This window comes from Polistes dominula, unplaced genomic scaffold, assembly GCF_049000335.1.
Source record: "Polistes dominula isolate Pdom_NZ unplaced genomic scaffold, Pdom_raw_medaka contig_24, whole genome shotgun sequence".
NCBI classification, from domain to species: Eukaryota; Metazoa; Arthropoda; class Insecta; order Hymenoptera; family Vespidae; genus Polistes; species Polistes dominula.
The window spans coordinates 7,830,966-7,850,115 of record NW_028301150.1 but is presented as its reverse complement, the minus strand read 5'-3'; the positions used below and the strand labels follow the sequence as shown (position 1 = coordinate 7,850,115).

Sequence of the window (19,150 nt, the reverse complement as noted above, 5' to 3'; positions counted from 1 at the left end):
TCTTTCAATCCTTCTCATTTCTTCCAGGTGCAAGTCGTCGGTGGCTGCTGCACGTTCTTCAAAAAGCATCGAAAAGCCGGCGGATAATTTATTCTCAACAATAACTATCAGAAACAGAAGCCGTACCTCATTTTCTTTTAATATCCAATCATTTTCCTTCTTATTCCCGTCGTACCAAAAATTACATTGGATTTACATTGTTGTATAGTTGCATATATATATATATATATAATATTCATTAAATTTTGACATTTGAATAAATATATAGAAAAACATTACAATTTTACAATCTACGTTTAACTCTTTTATGGCCTCAATATTTTATGTAATTGGAAACAAAAATTATATTACTTGAAAACAACAAATACTAAATACAAACTAACAAGTAATTGACCATTTTAAATAATATTAAATATATTCCAATTTTTCAAGCAAGAATTGATAATTAATACAAGGACATTTGATCAATGTTCTAATAGAAATTGAAGAAAAATATTTAGACTCTATATTAAGGAAAAATTTATTTATACAAAAAAAATCTCTATATTAGAATTTATTTTATTTGCATCACGCATGAAAAACATTTTTTTTTTCATGCATGAGATCAATTTATAAATTATTACAACTTTTAAAATATCATGTCACACTGTCTAACATAGATTACATTGTATTTTGATGATTTTTTAGAAATAAAAAAGAGGAAAGTGAAAAAAGAAAAGAAAATGAAAAAGAAACGTCTGGCATTGAAATAAATGTTGCGAGACGTGGAAGCGTTGTTACACCGTCGTTATATTAAAATATGACAATAAGTAAGGTTCACCCATATCTACTCTCCGCCATACCTACCCTCCACTCTCTTTCCTACTTTGCTTCATGCTCCAAACCCCAGTCGTAATTCCACCCTTATACCCGCGTACTCTCAGTTTTCCGAGGGCAAAAATAAAATCCTCGTGATGTCATCTGCAGGTTGGATAAATTACACACAGATACGTTAAAAGAACTTTCTAATAAAGATTCGACGAACGGCGCATATATTGTATAATACATGTTTCCTATTTCTTATTTTCTTTTTTATCAAGTATGAATTTGAAAAAGAAAAATGAATAATAATAAGAAGAAGAAAAAGAATTAAAATTGGTCGAATATAATTTTTCAAAAGGTCAAATTAGTCAAGATATAAGATAAAACAAAAGAAATCTATTATCTTAATTATTAATGGTGATTAAACAAATATAAGACCATCATTCCGAGTTTCCCTTCAAAAGATCCATACCAATGTAGAAAAAAATCGAAAGAGTCTCGAAAGGAAGTCAGGTTGGTTGAATAGCAAGGCGGAACCTGTTACCCGAGGTCAGGGACTAATTACTTGATTACGTAATTGCTTTCCCGCCCCGACGAGTCCTCCGCCACAGAATGTCGTGGCCAATAAACTCCCGGTGATTCACCCTCCACACCGAACGATCTCTTACCGTATTGTACAAATCTTTCTAAAAAGACAAAACTTTTTAAACGTCTTCTAACATAAAAAAAATTTCTTAATTTATTAATATAAATAATATTAATTTATAATATATCAAATCCATACGCTTTAATGTAGAGATATTTTTTTGAAAGTATATAACAGGATGGATAGAACGTGATGGATTAGATGGTAGATGAAAATAAATGAAGGAAGATGAAAGGTGAGTTGGAATCGAAAGGATATATAGAATCACGTGGATAAGGACGAGAGATGGATAAGGACATTATATTTCCAGCTTTCTATGTCTAAAGGGCCTTTCTTCGTAAGGGTAGGCCGAGAACTTCTCGACATCGCGACATCGCATATCGAGGTTGCTAAAGGCGTAAGGGGATGTATTTATACATAAGCAAGTTTGTAGGAGGTGGAGAATTAAGAGGAAAGAGAAAGAGAAAAAGAGAAAAGGAGGGTTTGTTCTGACGCTCAGTAGGAGGAAGGGAGAGAAGAGGCGATAGTGCTATGGGAGTGTGTTGCCCTGTCTGACGTCGCTCATGGAGCTCGTTAGCGTTGCCCTTGGCAACACCCTTACTTTGTCGAGCCGTGCCCGCTACTCTACCACCATCGCCAAACCACCCATCGTCTTCCAGAACCAGGTGGGTGGGGGCTGCTGGTGTCGAGGGGGTGAGACGTGCGTCGCGAGAAAGGAAATATCATATCGAGCGCATGCGTGCACGATTCGCCATTCGCCATCACGTCATGTGTGTGCGTAAGGGTGAGGCCAAGCAGGCCAGACGCGATACAAAGAAAAATTTGGGGATATGCGGGAGAGAGGTGCGGCTTGTAAAAAGAGGAAAGAAAAAGAGAGTAAAGAGGGGTAGAGGAAAATTAAAAGAGTTCATCGAAAAATGTTCAAATGCAAAACAGCCTAGATGCATTAAAATAATTTATCTATATTTTTATATTCCATGCCAAATTATACGAGTAAATGAGAAAGAAAAAGAGAGAGCGAGAGAGATAGTTGTTAACTAAAATAATTGCTTCCTCCAGTCTATTAAAAGACTATATAAAATTTGTATCCGTCATCGAAGTGACACGCTCCCGCCACAAACATCCTGTTGGTAGTCTTTAAATTCAATTGAGACGGATACCGTAGGCTTAGCCAAGAAGTATCTCATCAAATCGAGACAGGTCTTTCGATCCGATCCGATCCTCCGGCATTCCAATTTTATTCGATGATAGGAAAAAGGAGAGACAGACATTGGAATTAATAACAAAGTAATTCTTTATTACGTTCAAAGATAAGACTGGTGATATTAATAATGGCGTCCGCGGGGATTTCATTAAAGAGCACGCAGAATGCGGACGACGAGGATATGAAGAAAGAGAAAGTAGAAAGGAGAAAAAGAAATCTCCTCCGATGAGGAAGAGAAGGAGGAGGGTTATGTGCGAGAGCAAGGAGGAAAACGCAGGAAGAAGGAAAAAATAGTGGGGGAAACGCTGCGTAAGCCCAGGCCAGATCCGCTTAGGGGATGTAATTAAAATCGGAAAAATGTGTTTAATGAATATTCATTTGTGCCTCGATCTGCGATATTAAACGGGCTTGGCTTCGCTCTGTTCGTATATTGCTATTCGCCCCTACATCGACGGCACGCGGACTATAAAAAAAAAGGAAAGAAGAGCTAAAAGGGAAGCGATTGCAGTGATCCGAAACCAACCAAATCGACATTTTTTTCACTCTCCTATGCTTTCATTTTTTTTTCATTTTACCTACTATTTTCGGCAAAGTTACTACAAATCCTCCTTTTAAACATATTACACAATCACGAAAATATTCAATTGAAATTTATGAACATATAGAAATTTCACGTATCTAGAGCACGGTGAAAACCTTTTCATCGAATTTTCTGAATTCTTTCTCCAAATATTAATGAATACGACGCGAACGCGATAATCCTTCTAAATGAGGATAAAAGTATTTTACTCGTTCAGGCAGACATGATCTCTAAATTTTGTATAATTATTTCACTGTCATTGTCGAAGCGACGAATAAAAGTCTAATATAAAAAATGTCTTTTTCAAAAAACGCGCGTCTTTTCGAACGCGCTGAGCTCGGACTTTTTTAACACAAACAAAATTATTTCATCCGAGTATTTTACTCAATGATTGTATAATATCATTGAAAATTCAGATAACATTGTTTTTCTTTTATCTTCACTAATGTAAGAAAGAATTCGAATAGTTAATTCGAAATTTCCCTGGAGATTAAGAAACCGCATTGTTCGTAACATTTCATCTCTTGTATAAAGTCTTACTATTCTTGTCTTACCTAAAATCATTCTCCAATTTTCGTTGTTTTCTTCGATAATTTGTTATTTTTTAAATATATTACAATTTCGAACAAATAAAAAATAAAAAAACAAGAGCGGGAAATATTTGCGATGACCTTTGTTGTTCTTCTTTTTTTCTTCTTCCGTTCCCTCTTCTTCCCTTTTTTCTTTCTTTTTTTTTTCTTTCTTTTTCTCTACTTCTCTATCTCTTATGAAAATTCACTGCCTACCCTTGCCCCGCTTTTCGTGCCCAGAGGGTAGTGGAAGTGGGAAAAGGTGCACGAAACTTTCAAACGAATTTGCATGTCGCTTTCCTAACGATTTCCCCCTTCCAAGAGAGAGTGAGAGAACCAAGGAAGAAAGAAAGAAAAGAGAAAGAAAGAAAGAGAAAGAGAGAGGAAATAAAAGGAAGAAAGAAAAAAAGTAAGCCCGCCTTCCATCTCATCCTTCGATAAAAGAAGCGACGGTGAATGTCCCTCCGTCTTCCCCTTCGTTTCTGTACGAGACACTTTGGATAGTGACGAAAAATATGCTTTAAATATATATTTTCTTCATGCGTATCATTATTTGAACATAGAAATCTACGAACACTATAAAGATAGACATGAAATTTGAACGAATATAAATAGGAAGAAAAATCCTGCGAAAATATGATGTGGCTACCATTCTGACATTTTTTTTCTCTTGCTCGTTTCCTCCTTGTTTTATCTCTCTTTTTCTTCTCTTTTTTTTCACTCTGCTCGGTCACATCCCCTCCGAGATCCATCTAGGTGCGTTTATCTTCTATACCCTATTGATCCGTAAGTGATGGTGCTGTTGGAAGTAGAGGGTGCCAGTGACAGAAGAGGAAGAGGAGATGTACGTGGGTGATGAGAAAAAGAAAAGGACAAAAGATGATTCTCAGTGCTAAAGGGAAGGAAAGTTCGCACGATTAGGTCGAAAGAGGAAAAAGGCCAATGTTATAGGTGGAAGAGAGGAAGGAGGCCTTGAAAAACAGCCTCGCGGAATGAAATAATAAAATTAAGATGGATAGGGCGAGGGTGCAGGTTCTTCGGTAGAGTAAGAAGCATAGGATCTTAGAGGAGGAGAGTGAAGGGATGAAACCGGCGAAGTCTGACAACGACGCAAGAAGCTTTTTCATCGTTTTCAAAGCACCCTGTGGTTTGAAACTCAATGGCGCAATAGGCATATTTTTGTCTTCTTTGTTTCCACATCTATGATATCAAAGTTCGTAGCACGATTGTTAATCTATAGTTATGAAGATGCGAGGTTCACTCGTTAAAAAAATCTAAAGTAATCATCATTTTCTCCATTTTAAGCGGCCATACAAGAACCCCTATGCCAACTGCATATGAGAGAAGGTATTGTTTGTCTATGCCCCAATGCTCCACATACACACGATATCACCGGCCATTGCTATAGAAACGGCCATCTTTAAAACACCCTCGCCAATAAAATTGTCCTCAATATCGGTTCGATCCCAGGCTCGTTACCAAAGCCGAAAAAAGTCGAAATTTCTTCGTGGCTTTCCAGCTAAATCCAGCCAAGTTCGTAACTTGAAGGATAACACCGTGGTCTTCTTTAAATGCAAGGATCGATTTTGCTCGAAGCTTCGTCCACACGTAAAAGGAGTGAGTCGACCGGCGCTCGTTTAAAAACTGCTTGCTCCGAAAGCAAGGTAGAAGGCTGATAGGTCGAAACGCTCATAAATATACGAAGAGTGCGGAGGGGTGGGATAATTCCGGTTCTTAATATTCGACACTCTCTGCTTCTCCTTTCGAAATGGCTTGAACCCTTGAACTGTGTCCGTGCATGCAAAAGGCGCGCAAAAAATTTCTTTTATACCATTCAACATATACACTCTTCGATTGTCTCATTTAGCTTTGTACTTTCAAGAGAGCAAAAAAAATAGGTCGAATTCAAGCTCAAGCACGGAAATGGACCACGTTTCGGAACAAAGTCTGGAACAAAGCCTCTTTTTAGACCTTTTCTGTTTTCTAACCGTCGACAGATGATCGAAGTATTTTACATAAAAAATATTTCTTGATGATTATTTTCACGATAACACAAGAACTGAAAACTGGTTAAGTAAAATAGTTGCCGAATATCCCAGGAAAAAACGTGCTAAACCTTCTGACATCGTTTAAGTAATTTTTTGACTTCACATTTGATGGTAGATAAAAGTGAACGGAGAAACGAACAAGCAAACGTGTAGCGAATATGCACGTTGTTGACTGAAACTGTAGAAGCAGGTTTGTAAGAGCACAAGGCCCCCGCTGACCCACTTCTCCCTCCTGTTCCTTCTCCTTCTCGTTGTCGACTACCGAGGCCTGGATTCATGCCCAGTTTTTATCACGACCCTTTGTTCTAGTCCCACGGTACGTGGTACGACCCCATACGCATATATACCATCACAATGTGTCGTTTTTTCTCCTTTCGGGTTCGACTCACGCGTAATGGATCCTTTCAAGAACTCACCTTTACCAGTGCTGTACCCCCGAAAGGTATACTTCACCCATCCTTGATCCTTTCAATTGTTTTTCTTATAGATTATTTAACTATAAAGATTTATTTCGAAAACATATACCTATAACAAGAAATTATTTAGAAAGATAATGTAAGAGAGGAACGTATATTATTATATAAAAATAAATCCATCATCTAATAATTGTTTAATATCAACCTAACAAAATTACTTTGCATTCGTTTGCTTGTATTTGATTTATAATAGTCGAAAAGCAAGTTGGCAAGACACAAGTATGATTTAACCGCGTCCCCGAGCTCCCTCGTTATTTCATTTGCATATTTACTCACGCCCATGCTTGAGAATCTAAACGGAATACTACATCTTCGAAAGAAGAACGAAAGACGAGAGCCTTCGAACGAATTCTTCTCTCTCTCTCTTGTCCTTTCTTTTCTTTACTCTATCTTGTCTCACGTATACACTTATACAAGCGCGCCCATCTCTATTCGTACGAGAGCTCGTTAATTCTTGCGAGATCACGTTGCCATCAGATGATCTACGAAAGAAGAACGTTCCAATTCCACATTCGAATGTACCAAAGGCGGGATTTGAATATTTAAAAAAAATGTAACACAATAGAACAAAATAGTGACAACGGTTACTCTTTTTTATTTTATACTCCGTGCAACACGTCTCTTTGCAAAGGATTTAAATAATCATATCTAAAATTATACTAATAAAAAATTCTTCTTTCTTTACTTCTTCGTTCTTCTACTCTGTTGCCATTTATTCATCTAACGTGTATTCCGTCTATACGTCTATTCGTCTAACATCTATTTGTCTACACTCTTCTAGATTCGTCTATTTTCGTCTAACATTTATTTCTATTGTTAAAATTTAACTGTATTCGTTTAATTACCAACGTCTACAGTACTCCTCCAACAAATATTATCTACTGCATTATAGCTTTCAACGTTATCGTCTAGCGTCCAACGTCTTTTGTCGTTTTTTCTAAATTGTCAATTATATAGTGAGATCTTATGCAAACCAATCATACATCAATACATAATTCATTCTTACACACACGCTCATCAATTCTCTTGTTCGTATACATTCACAATAGTTTATTCCGACATTGTTAGTATGCTACAGATATTTATTTAAACTATTTTATTGAAATATTTCGAGTTAATCTATAATAATTATTCGTGAGAAGCATCGTTTACAAGTTCACATTTATATGTGCGTATCTTAAGGGTAAACTAACAAAGTGTTTAGCATATTAAAGCACACCACCCGCAGAGATTAGTACCGTTCGTTTAGAAAACGAGTTTAGGAATACGGGGAGAAGAAGGTAAGTTAATTGGAATGTTAAAAAGATGTACGTTGCCGATCCGCTCGTATAGGAAATTTTTTTTAACAATTATTATCGAGTACACTTCTCAACGTGACGCGTGAGAAACGAAATAGGAATGTCATTTGAAATCTTCAGTTTTTTTTATCCAATGAAAAGAAAATTTGTTGAACGAGAATTCTAATTATTCGTTTCGTTTCACGAGTATCCATCGATCCTCAAGTGATAATTACATTAATTTATTCTCCGTACGCCACAGAATTTCCAGATTTATTTCGCTAATTACCTTTTTAATGGACGTTCTACGTTTTCCTTCTTTTTATTTTTTTCCCCAATCAGCTTTCTACCACGACACTTAAGGAAATTCTAAAACGAACAAAACGACCATCATCTGAATTTTTTTGCCTCCTTTTACCTCAACGATCGAAGAGTTCGAGAGTCGACGGCTTAAAAGCATAATACATTATTAACAGTTTCTGCGGTCAACTTATCGACGAAATTGAGGAAGAAAAGAATGAAAAAAAAGGGAACAGACCTTATCGCAATGACAGAAAAAATAAGCGATCAATCGTTCAGAATTACAAATTGTTAACAAAACGAGAGGTCTACTTGACATATTAAAATACTACCAATGAAACTTTACCAAAAGTCACAAGTTATGAAAAGATTGGCGGTTTATATCCGATATAACGTTATTATTAAAAAATGATAAATGAGATTGTATGAATAAATAAGGCAACGTAATAACATATCTAGACATAAAAATCAATAATCGAACTTAGGCAAACTTGAGAGATACTTGTGAGAAAATAAAACGTTACATTAAAAAATGATTGTTTCCTCCGAAAAGATCATCTAAGGCAAAGAATAGCAAAAGTGGACCGTGAGAGGGTATGTAGGACGCAGCGAAATGCAAAATAAAGAAAAAGAAAGGGAGAAAGGGCAGACAAGGTAAAAGCGTACATCAAAACGTGCCAACCCTTCGGAATGTCTAATGAAGCGTGTGAACTTCAACCCGTTTCGCGTGTAACCTAATTAAGTCCGGAACGTGCATGCAAATTTTCGCTCAGTGGGACGTGCATAGGTAACCCCATAGCGCGCATTTTTCCCTCTCTCCTTTCGCTATCTCAACCGACGATTTGTTTTCATACACGACGACTTCTCTAACCCGAACATGCTCATTTTCATGGCTCGACTGTTAATTAATTAAATACTTGATATCAGTCATTACATACAAATAGAATTAATTATCTAGGTACTTGACTATTTTTCCTATTTGCTCATTTCTTTACAATTATAACTAACTAAAATAATTAAAATATTCAACAATAAAATATGGAAAAGGAAATATTCCCATTAGTGATAATTTATTAATAAAAATTACTCTTTCTAGTTTGGTACAGTATATCAATGACAACAGTGCAACCTGCATTTTTCGGGTTGAAATGCTATCGCACGTTCGATGAGGGATGAATATCTATTGATTGGCTTTGGCCTCCCTTCAGTGTATCGCGACCATATACCATACCTGCTGCAACCCTAAGCACATCCGGACTACCTGCAACTTGTACGTGGCAAATCGTCGTGTTTTCGACGCCACGTGCCTAGGAACAGGTACATCGACCGATACCCAACCTAACACAATGTTCTTTCTATTTTTCGATTCTCGATACCAATTGATCGATGCATTTGACATCCCTCTTGAAAAATATATAATCTTTTACTAGTCATATTTTGTTGATTAACAAGATATACCTACCTACTATTAGCCATTGCCAATTCAAACGATTCTAATTACCTGCTCGCATGTTTGAAAAACTGTGTTCTAAATGAACATAATGACAGAAAATTAGAGAAAAAGATACTTAGATCGTTAGACAGATACTTTGATCTATTAACTGACTATTTGCTTTCGTAAATTGCTATGAGCAGACTTTTTCTGAATTCCTATTATTAACGTTTTCATTTGATTGTTATGGAGAATTTTTAAAAGTTAAACAATTATAATGATACAAACGAAATTTTCAAAATGTAATCTTTCATCGTTACAAAAGTTTATATTATGGTCTCATGAGATATAAGAAACATTCTCGTTATGCTCATATAAATTATGTATGATAACGAAATGTGGTATTGGTAAAATTTCAAAAGTCTAACTCCCATTGTGTCCGTCGTCTCGTTCCAATGAGCACCCTTTACTCAAATTAGTAACTCGATATCGGTGCATTGTCCTTGCACTGTCAGCATGTATACATCAAGAAGTATGCATAGTTACGGTATAAAAGAAGGAATAATATGAAGAATGAAAAAAAACGATACGTTTTCAATGCAGGATATCTTGTTAATGCTTCGCTCGAACCTCTTCATACAACGGGTGTTTACTTTTTCGTCGACACGACTTCTCATCGGTTTAAATGACTCCGCTGTGAGAGCCGAAGAGCTAACAAACCGCAAGATGTTATTACCTATCCTTTTTAAAGTCCTCAATATAATAAATGATTTCAATTCTAGACTCTTATGTTTCCTTTTACAAAAACATTCGCTTACTGTTTGGAGAAAAAAATTATTCGTAATACAATTTTTCCAATGATAATAAATTTATCGTTTTATCAAAAAACAACATTTCTCAAAATTAGATTTAAAAGAGAGTTCATAAAAATAACAACAAAAAGTACTCGTAATAAAATACATCGATCGATTATGAATTTATCATTTGATGGAGACAAAAATTTCTCAAAGTTAGATTACAACGAGAGTTCAAAGCAAAGAGAACCCCCTTAAGCAAATCGTGAGAGAAATGGAAAGAGCTCCCCTAGCATATCCGGATACGTTCCTATCCTGTCAGTCGTATGTCAACCCTCGTTGTTTTTTTGCCGCGCTCTCAATAATTGATCATCTGATTACGATACATTATACCCTCTTTTTTCTACGTTGCCATGCCATCGTAGAGTATTATTCCTGCACCAAGAGAAAGAGAGAAAGAAAGAGAGCGAGAGACAAAGAAAGATAGATAGGTAGATAGAGAAAGAAAGAGAGAGAGAGAAAGAGATGGATTGTCGGAGGAAAGGAAAGGGAGAGAAACTTTTTCTTCCGCCTCTCAACGAGGGACGCCATTTGCATATAGGTCCCCTTATCGACAAATACACAGGGGGCGCACTTCCTAATGAGGGCCCCCTCCTCTTTCCTGTCGTTCTCTTTCCTTTATTTTTTTAACGTTGCCCGTTGTTCGTAATTCATTCGCCGAGCGACATGGACCAACTTCATCTCTCTTTCTCTCTTTTCCTAATTTTCTTTCTCTCTTTGTCTCTCTCTATTTCTCTTTCTTCCTTACGAATGTGTAAGTAACATATGCATGAGTCTATAGAACTTATACATTTTTCTACTCCGTATTCGTTGTTAGCGTATCAGAAAAAAAGGTTGAAAGAGAACGACAGAACCGGTTACAATAGGAAAATTATGAATTACGATGTCGAGATTTGTTAAGGCAAAAGAATGAAAAAAATTTCATCCTGACATCTGCCTTTTAGGATAAGTGCAAAAAATGTTAACCGTTTGATATCTTTCTATCTTCTTCAGGGCCATATTTAATTAGGATTAAAACACGTGCACGATGAGAAACATGCTTTTCAAAATGATGTTCACACAAATCTTGTTACTACCGATAATCTGAGTTAGTCTTGACTGTTTCGTTAAATAAGGAATTTCCAAGTAGGTATCGTTAGGTCGCAGGTATAACTAGATCCCCTTAACGAGTCTATATAGATGGTTCCGATTTCCTAAGAAGGATCTTCAAAAATGAGTAGTTATTTTCTGCGACAAGGTGCATCGGTAGCACAAGCGGCACGAAACATCTCAAAAATAACAGGTCGAATAAGCAGCGAGACCGGTTTCCTATCCCTGAGAGCGATCGTTACTAAGTTCCTTGCACAACTGTTAGAATAATCTGTGGTGAGAATCGTGATCCATATACAATATGCACGTAGACATATTCGTAAGTATTACGTCCAGCTCGAAGACGAAGGCAGGTGCTCTCTTCCAAGAGAATAATTAATATTCACCGAAGGAAAAGAGGGCAAAAAGGGGAGGATGGTCTCCTCTTTTAAACAGTTAACGCGTTAGCGAGCCAAGACCGCTGTGCTTCCACGATGGCACCTGGTTCTTCTTCTTCTACTTAATTCGATATTTCGAGTATTCCAAGTTCAATTATTTCGAAGGATGTCGATAATAAACATCACGGAATCATCAAAAAAATTTCTTTTTTTCTTCTTTTCTTCTTCTTCTTCTGCTTCTTTTTTTCTTCTTTTTTAATTGATCAAAATCCGTTTCTCCATCGTCTTCTAAATTCGATCCGATTTATTTTAAAAACTAATCATACTTAATGACTCTTAATAACTTGTATACAGCCAACGAAAAACATAACTCGATCATTACGTTGAATATTTTTGTTATTAGTGGGGCAATATAAATGCACGGAAGTACCCACAGCTGCAGAGAGAACATGTAAAAGTTGTGATCAGATAAAGATAAAAGCGGAGGGTGGTATAAGTACGTAAGAGAGTCTCGAAAGAGAGAAAAAAAGTGATAGAATAGAGAGGGAGGAAGAGGAACGATACAAATTACAAGCACCCGGAACCGGTCTCATGTTTGTGTTAACTTTGTTCGCGTGCTTTCAGGAAATGCTTCACATGACTTTCGCAGTCCCATATTATCGTTTATACATTTAAACTTTATATCGTTATTTCCTCTCTCTCTCTCTCTCTCTCTCGCTCTCTCTCCCTCTCTCTCTCTCTCTCTCTCTCTCTCTATTTCCTTATTTCCCTCTTTATATTTTATAAGATATTATATTAATAACAACCTAATGACGTTTACAACTGGAAATGTAAAACATTACTATACTATAACAAAGTACAGATTTACTCTTAAATACATTTATTTAAATAAAGCTTATTCACTTCTATTTAATTACATTATATTTTGTTATTTTTCATTGCAGATATGAAGCTGTAAATCTCATTTACGAGCAAGTAATCAAAGCATACAAAGATACAGAAATCAATTGGAATTTAATACACGATGCTGGTTGCACTATAGATGACACCGAACTACCACATCATGTTACTTCGCCACACGATCTCCAACGTCTGATAAACATAACATTTGCAAACTTCTTAGAGGCTTTACCAGGAGAGCCGACCATCGTTACTATTTCGAGGTAAGAAAACAAATTCATTCAAAATAATCAAATATAATATCGATCTTCAATTTGTGATAAGGATAAAAATAAAAGATTTTATTCTTTTATGCCAATGCAAGAATTTATTCTTGATCTCGATTATTCGTAATTTAAAAAAAAAAGTGGTTGAAAAGTTCGGCTATCGAATATTTTTAAAGAGTGCCAAATTGAATTCGTCCCACCATTGTTTCTACATAGATTTCGACGTTGCAGATGGTACGGAAAAAAAATCTGGGAGGGTTAGAAAGAGAAAAAAGGGAGGTTACACAAGTGGTGGGTATAGAAGGGCCGTCCGAAGGGTGGGTACATAGACGTTAGACTACCATCAAGCTCCACCTTCTCCGAAAGTAGGATGAGGGCTTTATAGGGGTGCACAAAATCAGACCTTGAACCTTTTGGAATTGGTCGACAGATGTCTCTCTTCTTTAAATCGCTTTTTTAGGCGCTAATTATGGCCTTTCTAAAAGGAACACTTTTATATGATCCGAACAGTTAGAACAAGATGCAATGATATGCATAACTATATTCCATATTAATATGCAATACTCATCTTTGTATTTATCAATTATCGCGAATTTTTATTTATTCTACCATAAATAATAAATTAAAAGCATATATCTAATTGGTAAAACAAATCATATTCTGTGATGTCTATACATTTATTTTAACTTTTTTTTATTTCTTTTCTATGCATAGATGACGAAGAAGAATCGGTTACGTTAATTTTTGTTATCAATCGAATATAAAATTAAAGTCGGAACAAAATAATAGTGTTAACAAAAAATTAAAATTAATCAATAAACATAATTATGTTAGAGAATATTCTCGTAAATGGATACTTGGATGCCATCTCGCGTCGAAATTAGAGAAATATCACCCTCATTTTCAGAGATGGTATGAAAAAAAAATCGATTCACCCACTCGGCCCACTTCCAATCCCTCGCCCTTTAACACTCCAAGCTTCCGGGAGAGACACGGAAACGCCGCCGGATGTCGCCTCTGGACAGCTCTGAGTTTCTTTCACAGTTTTGCCAAGGACCGATTAAACCAGACGAGAGACAAAAAGTGAAAGTGAAAACGACGTAAAAACATGAGTGGTTTATTTTAACGAGTTGTATTATGATTATTGGTACAAGGGGCGATTTTAATTCTTATTCACAAATTCATTTCATCCTAGTAATACTAAAGAAGAATTATTTTCTGCAAAAATAATAAAATGAACTTAATGTTTTTGACTTGAAAACTTCACATATCTAATATCGTTCATTTTAATCCTTTCGCTTCGGCAGTCCAGTCCGCCGAAGTGTCGTTATGTACGAAAGCTCGCTCAAAAGCACGCGAAAACGCCTGATATATCCAGCGTTCGAAGCGAAAAGGTTAAAAATCTTAATCAAAACTAACGAAGGTGTTTTTTTATTTACAGATCTGTCGAGGACGACTATTGCCCAATGGAAGACATCGATATAATTCAAATGTCAGTTCTAAATCAACTTATTCAACGCATAAAATCTTCCGTAGATATTCAAGAAGATTATGAAAAAAGTAATTAATGGTAAACTATTATATTATACCACATTATATATTATAAACATTACTTTATAATATTAATGACAAATAAAGAATAAAATTTTCCTATAACAAATATAAAAAAAGAAAAAGAGATATGACCAATGTGCTTGAGCATGCATGTGAACAATTCGAGTAAACGAAGAAGAAAGGTCGGAATTGGAAATTACGGAAGATAGTGTGCATCTGCAGAACAAGCTTTCGTAAGGAAGGAGTCTTTGATCTCTGGCTCGATTTACATAAGATCGGTACCACTGTCCCATTATGGGAGCCGAGCACAATACGAATGTGAATATTGGTGTTTTTTTGCATTGAGTCTTTCTCTCTTTCTCTTTGCCCCTAGCCTTTCGCTTGCTTCACAACTCCTTGGATTTGCATACCGTGGGCCAGTTTCCCACACGTCGTCGACGACCTTCATCCTCTCCTTCTTTTTCTTTGCCACGTTCTTTGCTCCCATTCTCTTTCGCTTTCTCTCTCTCTCTCTCTCTCTCTCTCTCTCTCTCTCTCCCTACGTTTTCGTCGTCTAGTTACCCTTTCACCCGTCGACGACAAAAAGGAACGCGAGACGCAAAAAAAGGAGAGACGTTTCCTTCTTCATCAAGCCGATAGCATTTCCTGGCGAGACTTTTCTCAAGACAGCCGTACCACCTCGTCTTGCTTAGCACGTTCATTGTCGACGGGACCGTACGAAGCTCGAAAACACTGACGGATATATCTTTGTCTTCTTTTTTTTATTTCTTCTCCTTTTTTTGCGTTGGCCGTTCTGTGAGAACGGAAGCGGATATGAAAGAGAGCCCCCTCATCGTTCTATTGGATTGCTATAACATTTTCAAGTTCACAAGGAAAAAAACTCGTTCTCTTTGAAACTCGACTTTTGAAGGACTGGACAATCATCATATGTTACGATCTGTAGTCGTAGATCTATCAAGATCTATGAAGTCCCTTTCAATATTATTCGATCGTAACTCTAGTTCGTTTGTAAAGAAAAACGATTTGAGAGGAAGAATAGTGAAGTGCATGTGTTACGAATTTTGTATTCGTTATTAAGGGCTCATAATTTAGCTCGTATTCTCGAAAAAGATTTCGTTCTTAAACGAAACATACATCGCAGTTGTATGCAGCTCTGCGACATGTGTACAATTACTTACACATTTAGGGCTGTTCGCTCTAACACGCCCTTAAGGAACGAGGCAATAGCGAATACAAATAAATGTTTAAACGAGTAAGGTGAATGCGGAAGTACGCTTGCAAGAAGAAGGGACGAATTTTGAAGGACCAGGAGAAAAGTTTACGAGCTGGCAGTCTCTGGTAATGACTGTCGTTAACCACCGCAAGGCGCACTCCACCGAGAGCGAATCTTTTGTATGCTAATGACAGGGTGTTCCGATTTCAGTTCCTCCAGTAAAAAAAAATCTTGGAGGTCAACAGACCCATCGTTCGTTCGAGTTTCGAGTCTTTCATCAAGTACTATTGACCTCGTATTAAAACCCTTCGACTTTGATACCGACAAACCACAACAGTCATGAAATTTATGTAAGAAATTATGAATCAAATCTTAACGATTCCTTATAAAATCTCGGTCATTTTCTTTTTATTTCTACACAATCTCTTTTTCTCTTAGCAAAGAAAGTACTCCTCATATACATTCACTTTCAACGATAAAATGTTTCAACTGCTAACAAGATGTCTATTTATGAAATGAAACCTAGGTACAAAAAATTAATTGTTAAGATAGCATGGTAGCACGGCTAACAACACTGTGACCACAAACGAAAGTAAATATCGCTTTTCATCGACCTTACTCTTCTTCGTTTTCATCGCCCTTATACGACCGTTCGAATTTCACTCACCCAACTAACACCGTTCGAATGGGTCGCAAAAGAATTATTCAAAACCAGGGCTGACTGGCAAAAGCACAGCCTGCTACCCTGCTACCGTAATCCCATACCCGTATCCGATTTGCATAAAAGAGAAAAATAAAAAAAACTCTCGCTCCAAAGAAAAACAATAGTAAGAGAAAGAGAGAGAGAAATGGTCACGCTCGTGATCGCATTAACCTTGAGGAAATTGTAGAAGAAATTGATATTCAGTTTGTAAAGGACACATCACAAAAGTTATATATATATAAAGCTTTACTACGAACCTTTTCGAAGCGCGAACTTAAGGATTATGCGCGTGACAAAAAAGATCTTGAATCGACTATGCTAATCAGATAGAAACGGATAGTCGATGCCGTGATACGTCGTTAGCAAAGCCAATTATAGCGCGAAGACCGATTCGCGGCAGGTATTCCTTTTTGGTTCATAGGCCTACCTCGATATAGTCCCGTCTCCCAAAGAAAATCGATATCGAGTAAAAAAGTAACACGAAAAGAACGAGATCGAGGACCCAACGAGATAAACAACGTTATAGGCGGAGACCTTGATAGCCATTGTTCGAAAGCGCTATTTGTATTTATTCGAAGCCTTTGTCCGGATGGCTCGGAAAGCGGGGCTGTAGATGAGAGAAAGAGAGAGAGAGAAAAAGAAAGAGAAAGAAAAAGAGCAAGTAAAGAGGGAGAGGGAAGAATTACTTTGCTAGCTAAAGGGGTGAGGTCCATTAGTTGTTAGGAAACTGTCATGGAGCTTCGATCATCAAAAAAAAAGAAATGCGTGTTTGTCAAAATAGCAGGGAATGTTTAATACAAAAAGAATGGAATTAAATATTCGAGTACGTAGAAACAAAAACATCTTTAATTTTAAATATTATTTGTCCTTTTTATTTTGTTAATGTTCACGTTGTGAAAGAATGATCAATCAGCTTGAAGAGACACGTTTGGACATATATAAAATCCAATTCCAGAAAGGTGTTCGCGTGCGATTTGGCCCCACCCCGACGGACCAACGATCGTGCACGCGCGCGTGTGTGAATGCACCTCATGCATTGGATGCAACTGCAAGTGGTCAGTAGCTCGCAAAACGACTGACCGCTCGGTACATTGGTTCCGCACATCCCGTCGATCTTCCAACATGAAATTCGACTGACACGCTTCCCGAATTTCTGATTACTTCTGATTTCCTACCGAAACGAGATATCCTCGAAGTAACTCATAACTGAAAGTAATTTACTTTCAGTTACTCTATTAAAATACGAGTGAGCGAAAAGTGATTTTATTTCGGTATTTCGAAAATTAAGTGAACCCGATAATGTTCTGTGATCATTTAATTAAAATCGGGAAAAGCATGTGAAATTAAATTGGAACGTTGTGAATTTCGAATATTTTACAAATACTGTAATTTCGTATAGCGTACGAATATATTATAAAACTTAGTACGTATAATAACTTTGTATCTAAAAACCTGTGTGTGATCATTTTAATATGATAATGTGATAAAAAAGTGAATTTTAATAAAATATAAAAACTATTGAAAAATAAATTAACGTTTATTCTCGTAAAATTTTAACAAAATTCTTTCCATCAATCTCGACTATTACTTTTTTTAGATTTCACATTCTTCGTCGCCATGTTCCCTCTCGAAAAAGAAGTTGTTAACTAAAAAAATAAAAAAATAATAATAAATAAATAAAATAAAATCCATAAAAAATAAATTTTCGCTCTTGATGCACGTTGAAAATAGTATGGTGATAAGAATGAAGATAAAAGAACACAAGGGGAAGGAAAGTGATGAAAAGGTCCGTGTCCTTATTAGATGCAGGGATACGTGTAATTCGTACAGCCGCGCCATATTTTATCATCGTTGCTAGTTACATTATATTTCAGGAAAATGGTCGGTGCACGCGTGACATTGCCGGCGAAGGGGAGGATGGTTTATCTCGAATATACAATCCTCGCACCCCTCCCAACGCGTGTTCGAGGGTGGTAGGAGGGATGGCTTCGGGTGGATGGAAAAAGAAGGGGAAGAGAAAAATAGAAAGAAAGGAAGGAAGGGAGAAATAGAGAGGTAGAAAGAAAAAGATAGAGTAGAGGTCGACGAGAAGCCCTCGGTAACCAACGCCCACCGCCAACCACCCCCTACCCTTTAGCTTTTGCGGCGTCTATGGAGGGGTGCTCGGCTCAGAAGAGGGAAGGAGAGGGGACAAGAGAGTGAGAGAAAGCTCGAAGGCAACCCTACACGAAGTGCGCGAACTAACGAAGTTCTTTCGCTTTTTGCATGGAACGAAACGGGGAAAAAAGGAGGAGGAAGAAGAGAAAAAGGTGGGAGAGAAAGAGGGGGTAGTAATCCCCTATTCCTCTTTCTCCTCTCCTATCCTCTCCTCTTCTCTTCTTCCATCGCTCCTCTATTTCTCTTTTACTCTCTCTCACACACTCTTTTTTCTTCCCCTCTCACGTAAACGCGAACCCAAAAGCTGCATATAGTAGGTAATGATGTAGCCCGCTAGATTTCCCGTGGAAAATTACCTACGAACTTTGCCACGGAATCAGGGTAAAAGCGTTCTTTCTCTTTTCTTTTTCCTCTTATTTTTTTCCCTTTTTCCTTTTTATTCTTGTTTTCCTTTTCTTTTCTTTTCTTTTCTTTTCTTTTCTTTTCTTTTCTTTTCTTTTCTTTTCTTTTCTTTTCTTTTCTTTTCTTTTCTTTTCTTTTCTTTTCTTTTCTTTTCATTTCTTTTCTTTTCTTTTCTTTTCTTTTCTTTTCTTTTCTTTTCATTTCTTTTCTTTTCTTTTCTTTCCTATCTTTTCTTTTTTTTTTATCTTATTTTTTCTTTCCCTTATTTCGATAAAAAAAAATATTGAGAGTCCATTTTCGAG

At 36.6% G+C, this 19,150-nt stretch overlaps 1 protein-coding gene across 12 annotated transcripts in view; it reads left to right on the top strand.

The window, feature by feature from the left end:
* The window catches only part of MESR6 (misexpression suppressor of ras 6), a 436,905-nt gene extending 419,086 nt beyond the window's left edge, over positions 1-17,819 (top strand). For 10 of the 12 annotated variants that reach the window (XM_089177493.1, XM_089177492.1, XM_089177491.1 and 7 more), the window contains 3 exons: positions 12,598-12,816; positions 14,261-17,112; positions 17,245-17,683. In XM_089177493.1, coding sequence (XP_089033619.1) covers positions 12,598-12,816; positions 14,261-14,387 — 346 coding nt within the window. In that variant the 3' untranslated portion in view covers positions 14,388-17,112; positions 17,245-17,683. Of the gene's footprint in view, positions 1-12,597; positions 12,817-14,260 lie in introns of all 12 variants that reach the window. The other 2 variants (XM_089177485.1, XM_089177487.1) reach the window with 2 other exon arrangements.
* The last annotated feature ends 1,331 nt before the right edge of the window (positions 17,820-19,150 follow it).